Source organism: Plecotus auritus, assembly GCF_963455305.1.
Source record: "Plecotus auritus genome assembly, chromosome: 7".
Lineage (NCBI taxonomy): Eukaryota > Metazoa > Chordata > Mammalia > Chiroptera > Vespertilionidae > Plecotus > Plecotus auritus.
In genome coordinates this window covers 70,074,675-70,087,524 of record NC_137774.1, presented here as the reverse complement: position 1 = coordinate 70,087,524, position 12,850 = coordinate 70,074,675, and the positions used below count along the sequence as shown (strand labels likewise).

General features: G+C 54.1%; 1 protein-coding gene across 1 annotated transcript; it reads left to right on the top strand.

Moving 5' to 3' along the window:
• Nucleotides 1–9,619: 9,619 nt before the first annotated feature.
• On the top strand, nt 9,620–12,609 carry LOC308254232 (mastin-like; the record flags this gene model as incomplete). The annotated part of the gene is made up of 5 exons (XM_080680162.1): nt 9,620–9,680; nt 9,866–10,046; nt 10,280–10,551; nt 11,432–11,577; nt 11,663–12,609. The coding sequence occupies 5 exons, from the start codon at nt 9,620–9,622 to the stop codon at nt 11,825–11,827; spliced, it is 825 nt and encodes a 274-aa protein (XP_080536288.1). The 3' UTR covers nt 11,828–12,609.
• Nucleotides 12,610–12,850: the final 241 nt, after the last annotated feature.

The following is a 12,850-nucleotide window of genomic DNA, read 5'->3' as shown; positions in this document are numbered from 1 at the left end:
ATTAGCAATAAAGAGGGGAACAGAAGAAACATGGACAGGGTAGGGAATATGTTTTATTATTCTGAAATATATTTTATTAATTTCTGCTGGCTGCAAACATTTCTGCTGACGTAAGGGTCCAATCCTTGGTTCCTCCCGTCGCCAGATGTCTAGTGGTTATCTAGGCTATGATGAGCTCAAGGCTGCAAGCTTTCTGCAAGATAACTGCTAAGCTCAATAAGTTTTCTCTGCCCCATTTTATTCTCTTTAACACTCAAGATCAAGTTGCCTTCTGGACAAAGGTTCTTGGTCATGAGCCAAAAGAACAAAATTCTTTATTAAGTTTGGATGTGTGTGGTTTCTTGAGAAGAAAAATAAGTCCTCTTACATGTTAATGAATTAAGAGTAAGGAGTGTTTGCGATAAGTAAATTATAACAACCAAGGTTATAATATCCAATCTCAAGGTTGTGTGAATCTCATGAAAATTTCAACAATTGTATTTGTTCCAATGTTTGTCAAAGAAAAATGCTTTTGTTCACTATAATTATAAGAAATATTAATCATGCTCTGTTAATAATGGTTGTTCTTTTCTGATTAGAGAAAGCGCATTCTCACCTGGCTGGGAGATATGCGCCCTGGGACATGGAAGCTAGCAGCAGAATGCAGTGTGTCATCCTGTCGGGAGCACTGTCTATCATTAATGGAGAGATTTATAACCTTGTGACTGAGATAATCTAGTCCCGGAGGCACCTGCTCTGTACAACCCCCAGCCCCTATTACCTGTATTCTGGTCCTGTGGTGCCCGGAGGCGTCCACCCTCTGTGACCCCCGCCACCCCAGCCTGCATGACGTGTAACCTGTAATGATTACCCCGTGCCCACTTTCCCATGCCTGTCATTTCTACTTCCCCATGTCATCTCTGTCCTTCTACCCAATATAAGCAGTGGCTGATGGTGGGGTGCAGAGCAAATATTCCTGGAGGACCTGCTGCTCTCCCATCCTTCCAGCAGGACTGGAATAAATGCTCCTACATGATTCAAGCCTGTCTCTGCTTAATGGGCTCAAGTAGTGACAGGCAGTCTGGACCCACTGGTTGTCTGGTTACAGGTTCACATAAACAGAAGCACACACTGTGTGACCTCTGCGCCTCGCTTATTTCACTGAACATAATGTTTACAGGGAGCATTGTACTTTGTAAGCTTCCTGCTCGGTTTCTCTTTGGGTAAGTTGGCTTCTACACCCTGAGCATCTCTGTGGTGTGAAGGGCCCTCTATGGGAACATGCCCCCTTCCTTCAGCAGGCATTTGTTTGTCACTCCCCCTCCTCCATCTGCTTCTGCCCCATAAGGATTGATTGAAATCTCTCACTTGCTGCCACCTCCCTCCTGCCCTCTGCCCTTGGCTTTCATGTCATTGGTCCAGGAAGGAGATGCTATGGAGGTGATGGCCGCTCAGTCACGGGTGCCAGGGGGACAGTTAGGACTTGGGAGAAGGCACTCGCAGAAACACACACCTGTGCCCTGTTGTTTGTTAGTGTCCAGCCCTCCCTGCCCCCAACAAGGGACACCGAGGGCACCTTTTCTCCCTGCTGCTCTCTGCCACCCCGCCAAGTTCCAGGTTTCTTTTCTCCCTGGAACTCAGTTCCAGACGGTCAGTTCCTGACCCCTGCTTCCTGTTTAGAGGCTGCCGAGCCTCTGATTGTGGGCTTCTGGGAGCCCAGCCCACAGCAGCTGGAGCCAGGTGTGACCTGAGGAGGCCACTCTGGGATGGGGCCTTGGAGCTGGACGCTGCTGCCTGGCCGGCCATGGGGAGCCAGCGCTGATAACGGGGCACAGAGCAGGGACTTTGGGGGGATGCTGAGTTCAGTGGCGGTCCTGGGGAAAGATGCCAACAAGCTGACAGAAATGAACTGGTCACTGAAGGCTACACACAGAGCAGAAGGGCGCCTGGGGGGCGTGGGGCAGAGAGAGTGAGCACCACCAGGAGCCGAGCTCTGGGACAGAGATGCTCCCTTGGGGTGATGGATGGCCAAGGCCAGGGCCTGGCTAGAACCCAGTGGGTCCTGACACGTGGAAAGGTGACATCGGGGTTGCTGCCCAGGAAATCTTGAGTCCCCAGGTCCCCTGAGCCCGCAGAGTGCCCCCCGTACCCCCTAACTGAGAGCCAGCACACCCACCCGGGATTAGTCTCCTGTGGCTGCTGTCACAGTCACCACTGGGCACATGAATCATCTCACCATCCTGCAGTCAGGAGACCGTGGCTCTCAAGGACTAAATCCAGGTGTCGGCTGGTTCCTCCTGCAGCCTTTCCCAGCTTTTGGAACATGTCCCAGCCTTTCCTGTGGCATTCCTGAGGGCCAGTGATGGCATGTGGCCTCCCTGGGTAATCCGGAATGACCCCTATCTCAAGGTCACCAGTTATTTCATTCCATTGCATCCTTTATCCCCCTTTGCCAGGTAACCTGGCATGTTTGCAGTTCCTGGGGAGTAGGGCGTGGATGTCTTTGGGGGCCATTATTCTGCCTTCTGAGCCCCTTTATAATGCACAGGCATCTCCCTGAGAAGACCTGCCCCTCATCTCCTGACACTAGTCTGCACTGGGGTTAGCGGCAGCCCAGCCCTGCAGGGCCCGTGAGAGAGGAAAGTGACTGTGCTCCGAAGGAGCTCTGGGATCTGGCCAAGAGGCTCCTGCGGGAGTGGTGAGGACACACCAGGGCTGGTGTCCAGACAGAGGGAGCCATGGCTGGACGGGCCGGGAGCCCTGCCCTGGAATGTGAGCCCCCAGGAGAAGGTGCCAGGAAACCTGCTGGAGCGCCTGGTCCGAGGGTGCCCAGGGCGAAGCATCCATCTTATATAAAAACTGCTATTTGAAATTTTAATCTTGCTATTTTGGCTTCTGTAAATGCTTGCTTGCTTAAATAATAAGGAAATAAGACTACTCCCTGTTCCAAAGAGGCCATAAACCTTCCCCAGACGAAGTTATCAGTGCTGTCACCAGGCCAAGCCTTTGGTTGAGGTCTAAAAGCCCCAGCACATAGGGACCTTTAAGAACTTGCAAAGGGAACTGGAAAAATCCTTATTTGGGAGACAAAGAAAGTAAAAACATTTAAATACAGGAAAATTCCTCTGTAACTTCTCCAAGAATTTGAGACATTTTCCTCTGGGCCCACGTGTAATAATAATAATAGTAATAATAATAATAAATGTAACTCCATCTCTCTAAGCGTTGCTTGGTTCTTCTATGGTTTTCTGTACCAAGGGAACAAGCCCTGGGGAACGCACTGGCCAGAGGCCCTGCACTATCAGCAGCTGCATGGGGCTCGCCTTTTCTCTTTCTGTTAATCCTCCCAGAGGGTGTTTTTTCCATTGATTTTCTAGAGAGAGTGGGAGGGAGTGAGGGAAGAAGAGAGAGAGAGAGAGAGAGAGAGAGAGGGAGAGAGAGAGAGAGAGAGAGAGAGAGGGATTGGTTGCCTCCTGCATGGTCTGGAATGAACCTACAAGCAGGTTTTGTTTGAAGCCTCACCTGAGGGTAGTTTCCCATTGCTTCCAGAGAAAAGTAGGGAGGGAGGGAGGGAGAGAGAAACATTGATGTGAGAGACATATCGACTGCTTGCCTCCTACACGCAATCTAACTGGGGGGCAGGGAGGGAACGACAACCCAGGTGCATGCTCCTGACTGGGAACTGAACCAGAGACCCTTCAGTGCGGGGCTGACGCTGTAACCAAGGAGCCCAACCGGCCCAGGGAGGGCTTTCCTTTCTGGCTGGACATGATGGTGAGGCGCCGTCTCACTATGAGTTGCTGCTGGCAGGAGGCCCAGACCTACCTGCTGCCATTTGCCCGTCTCCCAACTGGGAACCCATGTGGCTGGTGGCCACCCAAACCACAGTGGTTCTCAGGCCTGTGGGATGGCAGCTTCCACACTGGGGCCCAAGTGGAGGCAGCAAAACGACCCCCTCAAGGCGGGACCTGGACAGCACAGCTGAAGCTGGAAGATGGCTCTCTCTGGGCAAAGAGCCTGTCCTCCCGGCCACAGGGCACGCTCCCCTCCAGTGACTGTCGCCTGGGCCCTGTCCCTGGAGTCCGGTAATGATCTGGAAGGAGGAGCAGCCCCGCCTGCGTCCCTGCTGGGACCTGGGGGTATCACCGGTGCTTCCCTCCCTGCACCAGGGGTGTCCGTCCTGGTCCCGAGTAGGGGTCGGACTCGGCCAGGGGACAGGAGAGGCCCCCTGAGCAGCCATCGCTGCCCCTTGTCTCTTTGCGCTCCCGGTGCCGAGGGACCGGCCGCAGGAAGCAGAGGCACCGAGGTGGCAGGTGTCTCCGTGTCCTGTGGCTGCCGTAGGAATTAGCAGACACTCGGGGTCTTACAACAACGGGGATTTACTCTCTGGTTCTGGGGCCAGGTGTCCGAAATCAGTCGCAAGCAGGGGTTCCTTCTCAGAGGCTCAGGAGAGAATGTGTCCCAGGCCCTCTCCCAGCTCCTGGGGGGCGGCCATCCCTGGTGTTCCTGACTGCACTGCCTGGTTCCAGTCTCCGCCTCCATGGTCACATGGTCTTCCCTCCTGTCTGTCTCTGTGCTCTTCCCAGAAGGACACCAGTCATATTGGATGAGGGCCCCTCCTTCATGCCCTCATCTAACACTGATTCCATGGCAAAGGCTATTTCCAAAGGAGGTCCCATTCACAAGTGCCAGGGGATATAGGACTTAGACATATGTTTTGGGGACACACGTACCCGCTAACAGCAGGGGTCCTTGACTCTGCTAACCCAGAAGGGGTAGAGCTGTGGCCACCACGGGCAGGAGGAATGTGTGTAGCCCAGGTGCCCCCCGGGGTGCCCCACGCTCCCTTGCCCTATTTTGATGGTAAGTGGACAAGGGTAGCAGGCAAGGCCTCCAAAGGGCTTGGGACCAGGAACTAGATCCTCGAGGGGTGAGACTTAGGGCCAGGCCCGCAGAGGGGGGCTGAGGGGGACGGGACCTGGAATACATGACGGGGACCCCTGCAGAGGCAGGGCTGGCATCTGCCCACCAGCCCTTCCCTCTGGCTTCCCCCAGGAAGAGCGTCTGCGGGAGCCGAAGGGGCTGCTCCCCAGCCGTGCTAGGGACAGACAGCCCTCGGGGTCAGCCCTCCTGGGAGTTACGTCCTTTTCCTTGGGCATTTTGAGAGTGTGGCTCTAGGTTCCAGCCTGTTGAGACACCTGCTGTTGCTCCTGTGGAGACCTGCAGGTGCGCCCCTCCCATCTCAGCGTTTGTTCAGGGAGTGGCCCCAGGAACTCTGGGGGTTGTGCAGAATGGCTAGCTGTATCTGATGGCTCATAGTTGCCACTTCTCCCGGGGGGAGCGATTCCCAAAGGCAGCTCCTCCCAGGCCGCAGGCTGTGGGCAGTGGGTCTTAGGTGCACCTGTGAGAGCTGCTCCCAGCTGAGCCCTGGATCTTCCTTGTCTGTGCAGCTGTCCATGCGCCTCTGGTGCCAGGGGAGGCAGGCGGAGTGCATGGCCCCAGGACCATCCAGTGCTGGGCCAACTGAGCACACTTTTTTTTTTTTTTTCAAATTGTAAAAAGAACAGCAAGGCCCATTTTTTTGTTCTTTTGTTCTATTAAAAAATTGTTTTTTTGTTAATCCTCACCCAAGGATACATTTTCCATTGATTTCTGGAGAGAGTGGAAAGGAGGGAGAGGGAACGGGGGAGGGGGCGGGGGCGGGAGAGGGACAGAGACAGAGAGAGAGACAGAGACAGAGATCAGTGGGAGAGAGACACATTGTTTGGTTCTCCCACACATAGAACCTGCACCGGGAATTGAATTGGTGACCCTTTGGTGGGGGGACACTGTTCTAACTATTGAACACACTGTCCAGCATTAATTTGTTATATTTTTATGTCCAAGGGCACTCAGTTATTATCTTCTTGATCTGAGAAGAATACAGTATGATGTAATCCTTGTTTCATAAATGCAGTGTCTTCTCCTACCTCCCTGAAAACTTCCTCAAACTTCTATTTCTCATCATTGCTAGTTGAATGGGTTTGAATAACTTCTTTTTCATTTGTTTTTACTTTGGTTTCTAACTTTCCAATTCAATGCTTTTCTAGTCAGCCCCAACAGTTTTCTTCATATTGAAGAGCAAATCACTAAGTTTTGGCCTGTTTTATGCCAAAAATTACCACTATAAACAAGTATACTTAAATAAATGTTTTTATTGAAAAACATTTTTTTTTTTTAGAGAGAGGGATAGAGAGAAACATCGATGAGAGAGGAATATCATTGATCAGCTGCCTCCTGCATGCTCCCGACTGGGGATTGGGCCAGCATCTGGGCATGTGCCCTGATCAGGGATCAAACCAGGGACCTCTTGGTTCCTGGGCTGACACTCACCCACTGAGCCACACCAGTCGGGTGCAAGAATACTTTTCTAACGAACAGAAACAAGTGTGTTTATTAAAAGTTCAAATGCTGCCTCGAATCTGTCAGCCTGGCTGGCTGGTGGACTATTTGATTCTGTTCTAAGATGACTGGGCGGAAACCTGGGCTTCCCAGATGCCAGTCCTCTGTTTTGCTGGGACCAAAGGTTCTAGAGATGGATCCGTCACCCTCCTCCTGGGGTGACCCCAACTGCAGGAGGGAGAGGAGGGCCTGGGTCCTGACAATGTTTCCAGTCTCATGGCTCTCACCACCTTCCTCTGTGCGGAGTGAACCTCTCCAGCCCCAGCAAAGATCTGAGTTGCCTGGGTCCCTCAAGTTCAAGGTGGCCCCACCTCCATGTGTCCTCCCTCACAGTGAGGGGCTTCAAACCAAGCCCCGGAACAGTGGGCTTCATTTCTCCCAACCCCCTCTTCTTCATCCCCTCCATCTGATTCCCAGCAGCCCATCACTGATGCTCTCTCCTCCTTCTTTGCTCTGAGTTGATTCCGTGCATTTTTCTGCTGCTGTGCCGTCACTGAGGCTGGGCCTAGGAGGATGGGCAGGTCGGCCGGGCCATTCAAACACCCCACTTTACTGGACGGCCACTCGGTTCCCATTTCCACAGCTTTCTGGTACCAGCTGCCTAGTTTGCCTCACTCTGCCCTGTGGCTTCCTGGGACATCCTCACCTGTATTTTCCTCCTGGCAAACTTGGGGGTCACTTTGAATGTTCCAGACTTGCCTGCAGTTCATATTGGGATTTGAAGAGTTGATATTTGATGACACCGTCTCTTTTTAACAACATTGAATGACATTTTATTTCATGTGAGTTTTCTTGACAAGGAAATTTTGTGGTTGTCACGGACTCTGGATTAGGAATGTAAGGACACGGCCATGAATGGAGTCTTTACCATCATGGCATCGCATTAGTTATGACTGAGATTAAAAGATGGGTTTCTTCTACTTTCTCTCCTGATTTGTGTTTAAAACATTTATCTTGCATGCAGACACCTTGGGAAACTTAATCTTAAAAGCTTTTCAGTTGAGGCTTTTGGCTTTTCTGGGAAGAAGATCGTATTAGCTGCCATTGATAGCCACGAGATTTCCCCCCAAGACCCTCAAACCTCTTGTTTCTGTTTCGGGCAGATCTGCTCGAACTGATCAAATGCTGTCTTTGTCCCAGGTCTGGCCCAGCTGGTTATCGCCCAGCCTGGTGCCGGGGGACGGGAAGTCTGGGTCCAGCATCAGGCTGGGCGTTGGGGCCTGTGGCCTCTCGCTGATCCCTCTGTGACTTGCCTTCCTGTCATCTGGCCCTGGGAACCAGCCCCAAACCCACATCCTCTGTCGAGGTGGGTAAAGGTTGGGGCTCTGTCTAAACCAGTGGCAGGGAGGGAGGAAGCCCCCCCTTATCACCCAAGGTCTTGCCCCTGGGCCTGTAGGACTTGTTGGTCTATGAGCCCAGCCTGTTCCCTCCTGGGTGCTCACTCCCCCCACCATGGGGCCCCCTGGCCATGTTAAAACGTGGTTGTCCTGTGGAGATCCCCAGTGTCCCCTGAGGATTCTGATTCTGGGTGCCCCTGGAGACACCAACATCTCAGCAAGGATGACAGGGACTCTCGCCCCAGGAGGGAATGATGGGTTTCTAGAGACCTGAGCTCATCTAAGTGCTGCAAAGCATCCCTTGATGATCTCCTCACTGGGCTCAAGGGGGACAGAGGACCGGGCGTGGTTCGGGAGTGTGGGAACCCCTCTTGCTTCTCCTCTCAAAGCATTGTCTGGTCCTATCCCATGCTTGGTGGAGAATGATTCTCAGAATGTCAAAGGGCGGAAGAGTCTGTCCCTGGCGGATGGCCGGCCTCAGCCTGGGGTTGGACTTGGGGGACAGAGATCCTCCATTCAGAAAGCAGGGAGTGTGAGAGGGGAGGTTGGCTCCCAGCGCTGTGGGGGTGCCGGGAGTGTGCAGGAGGTGAGGAGAACTAGCATTATATTGGCACCTCTCACACCCTTTGCTGTGCATTTTGACAAAGCTTGATCATGCATAGGATGTATGAGGACAGCTGAGCAGATGCCTGAGTGTCCTGGGGAGGCCGTAACAAATGCCACAGACCCAGACTTTTAAACAAAACCGTATTCTGTCACAGTGTTGGAGGCTGGAAGTCTACAATCAAGGTGTCAGCAGGCCCCCACTCCCTCCAAAGGCTCCAGGGCAGCTGCCTCCTCCATCTCATGCTGCTGCTGGCAAACTCTGCAAGTCCAGCGAGTCTGTCCTTTTTGGGGGACACTGTGAGCCTCAAAAGAAGGAGGGGGACAGGGGAATACTGGGCCTGCTGCTCTCCTTTTCCTCCTGCTCTTGGCTCAGGTGACAGCCCCCCATTCCATCCGTGCCCCTGTTCTGTTTTGTTTCAGAGCATCTGACTTATTTATTATTTATTTAGTTTCTCATCTGAGGATAGGCTTATCGATTTTAGGGAAAGGAAGGGAGAGGTGTGAGAAACATTGATCAGTGGCCTCTTGTATGCGTCCCGATTGGGGAATGAACCCTCGACCTTCGTATGTGGCTGGAAATCGACCCTGAGACCCTTCAGTGTACAGGATGATGCAAAGCATCTCATTTCTTTATTTTTCATGTGCATACTGTCATCTACTACTGAAATGTCTCCAGCACCAATATTTTTATTATTTTTATTTTTTGTTAATCCTCAACCAAGGATATTTTTCCATTGATTTTTAGAGAGAGTGGAAGGGAGAGGGAGAGACAGAGAAACAGTGATGTGAGAGAGACACATTGATTGTTTGCCTCCTGCATGAACCCTGACCAGTGCCGGGGAACCTGCAACCAAGGTATGTGCCCTTGACCGGAATCGAACCTGGGACCCTTCAGTCCGCAGGCTGATGCTCTATCCACTGAGCCAAACCAGCTAGGGCTCCAGTAACAATACTGAGTGTCTTATCAGAGATGACCCCCCATATTTCTTATCTGATAGATGGTCTGTTGGTCACGTCTGGTCCCACTGAAGGGATAAGCCCTGCCTCCTCCCATGCCCCACCGCAAAGGAGGGCTGCTTCCCCTTGGGCCAGTCTGGTCAGGGAGGATAAAAGGGCTCAGCGGGGTCCAGGAGCAGAAAGCAGAGAGGCCTGGCATGGTGAGGACGTTGCTCAAATCCCCATCCTCTCCATTCCCAGGCTGTGTCCCTGCCCCAGATCTCCTCACTGGCTCTCCCCCATCCCTTCTCTCCCTGCAGATGCTGTGGCTGCTGGTACTGACTCTTCCCTGTCTGGGAGGCTCTGTACCTGTGACCTTAGGTGGGTGCTGACACCCAGGCCTGGCTTGTCTCCAAACCCCTGACTCTGACCTCTCAGAGGCCGACCCAGGGATGGGGTGGTGATCCCCCTCTGAGGGTGGCTATGGGAGGGACTGAGGATGGGGCCATGCTGAGTGCTGGGCAGCGGTGCCTGGGTCCCTGATGGCTCCTCCTCTGCTTCCCCAGATCCCGGCCCAGGGACTGAACTGGTGGGCATCGTGGGGGGGCATGATGCTTCCAACGGGGCGTGGCCGTGGCAGGTGGGCCTGTGGGTCTTAGATCCAACAAAGGACCAGTGGGATCTCTTTTGTGGGGGATCCCTCATCCACCCCCAGTGGGTGCTGACTGCTGCCCACTGCTTTCCAGGGTAAGTCCCTTCTCTGTCAGCACCTGGGGGGCTGGGGTAAGGGGGGGGCAATGTCGGGAGGCATGTGATATGTGTTGTGGGCAGATCCTGGGCTGAGTGGCTGCAGACCCCCCACCAGGATTCAGCTTCCTGGCACTCCCCTTGCCCACCACAGAGGGGAGGTCTCTGGGCTCTGAGGGGCTGGCCCACTTCCTGCCGCAGCCTCTTAGAAGCCTTTGGCCTTCTGTCCCCAGGAGAAACCCAGTGCCTTGGCACTTTAAGGTCCAACTAGGACGAGTGAGACCCTCACTCAATGGCAGTGTGCAGGTGGCTAGGATCATCCGCCACCCGGAGTACAGGCTTGAAAAGGGAGCAGTAGGTGGGGCGGACGTGGCACTTCTCAAACTGGAGGACTCTGTGCGACCATCTAACCTCGTCAGGTGGATCAGACTCCCGCCAAACTCCCCTGTATTCCCCCCAGGCACACGGTGCTGGGTGACTGGCTGGGGCAGGATTGGTCCTGAAGGTAAGAACCAGGATGATGGGTGGGAGTGGGAGGAGGAGACTGGGGACGATGCCCTGGGGCGGGGGCAGGCTTTACAGATGAGAGCTCAGCTGGAGCCTCAGCTGGGGTCCCTCCGGGGTCTCCCTTGGGTGTAGGAGGCAGACAGCTCAAGAAGACTCTCTTCAGGAGCAGAGAGCAAAGTAGCAAGAGTGAGGCATGGCCATGGGCATTTTTTTAAAAAAATATCACCCAGGGATATTTTTTCCATTGATTTTTAGAGAGAGTGGAAGGGAGGGGGAGAGAGAAACATGGATATGAGAGACATATCTATTAGTTTCCTTCCCGACCGGGGCTGGGTATTGAACCTGCATCCCAGGTCCTTGCCCTTGACCAAGAATCAAACCTGGGACCCTTCGGGCCAGTGCTCTAACCACTGAGAACACTGGCCAGGGTGCCATGGGCATTTCTTTCCCTCACTCTGCACCAGGACCTGTGTGCTCCCTTCCAGGGGTCCCCATTCTCCCCGAGTCTCCATGGTGGGATGGAGACGAGGAGAGAGAACTTCAGTGACTTGCTCCAGGATTCACTACGAAATGGACAGTCAAATTTGATAGGAGGGCCGCTCACTGTGCATGTCTTGGGGGAAAGCACTTGCTCTGATTTTTCCCAATAAAAATTATTTGTGGATAAAAAATATATTTCTCTGTTTCTTTTTGGAGCTTGGTGCCCACAGTGTCAGTCTAGAGATTATCAGCCCATTGGCCTGGAAGTAACTCAGAGAGGTGGGGTCTTGGGTGACTCCCAGGGTCCCCCTGGGGGTACTGAGGCTCAGCATGTGGTTCTAGAACCTGTGATTGTACGCCCCCTCAGGACCACAGGCTCACTCGGCTTCTTTTCACAGAGCCGCTGCCACCGCCCCAGAATCTGCAGGAAGTGGAGGTCCCCATTGTGGCGGATGAGATCTGTAGGCAGCAATACCTCAAGATCAGCAAGGTTATCAAGGACGACATGCTGTGTGCAGGGAGCCCGGGCCGGGACTCCTGCAAGGTGAGACCCCCAGACTGTAGCCTCCATCCACTGCTCCTGCCTGCAGGGTCCCTGAGCATTGGCCACCTGTCTCTTCTTCCCGCAGGGTGACTCTGGGGGCCCCTTGGTCTGTAAATGGAGGAACACCTGGGTCCAGGTAGGGGTGGTGAGTTGGGGGGAGAGCTGCGGTCTTCCCAACTTTCCTGGAGTCTATGCCCGAGTGACATCCTTCTTGTTTTGGATCCACGGTCATATTCACTCCTCTCACTGAGCCCGGGCCAGGCAAGGATGCTGCCCATATGAGATGAAGACAGGCTCTCCAGGGGTCTGGGGACCCTCACTGCTCCTTCCCAATGCCAGCTCTTCATTGCTCCTAGCGCCCTCCTCCACCCCAGCCCCTCTGAGGTCCTCCTGCCTCAGCCACCTCCATCAGTCTGTCTCTCCCCTGACAGGCAAAAGGGAGAGGAGGGATGTGCTCTGAAGTCGGGCGGGACACTGCAGGACTCCTGCCTCCTCCCCACCCTCTGTAGCTCATTAAACTGCATGAAAAACTGCTCTGGACTGAGTGTACTTACCTGTGGGCGTGGCCAAGGCGGCCGTGGGTGGTCGGTCCTGGTGGGGAACCCAGGCTCTGGAAGGTGGACCAGGTGGGGATAGGCAACTATGGCTGCAGCGACATGGGTGGGCTCTCTTGGCTGGGGAGGAGGATGAGTGTTCTGCCTGGGGCTGGAGACCACAGCCCGAGGGCTGCTCCCAGAGCGGTCCAGACCTTCCCTCTTCCTCCTTCCATCGCGGTCAGTGTGGAATGGATGCTTTGAAGGACTTGGACTTGGCAGCATACAAACAGGGAGCATTGTTTTCCATGGTCACCACTGCTCTGTCTGACCCGGCGGCCACTGAATCCTCATTTCCCAATTTGATCAACTCCTTGGACCGAATGAAGTGCAGCCTCATTTCCACTCAGTCTCCCATTCTGAGCTTCTCCCGAGCAGGGAGAACCTGCAGGGGCCAGGGACAAGCCAAGTCCCCCTCTTCCCTGCCCCCGTCCTCCGCCTCCCCACGCGCCCGGGTCCTCGTTGGTCTGTGAGGCCAGAGAGGAGGATGGAGAGGCGGACCCCCATCCTCCCCGAGGCCGCTCTCCCGGCGCTGGCGCCCCTGCTGGAGAAGCACCGCGGTGCACCGTCCTCTCAGGCTCCACAAAGCCCATCCTTTCTCCCCGGGGCTGGGAGGGGCTTCCAGTGGACAGAGGAGCTTCTCTCTCAAATGGAGAAGTGAGAAGCGGCTGTGGAGCCCC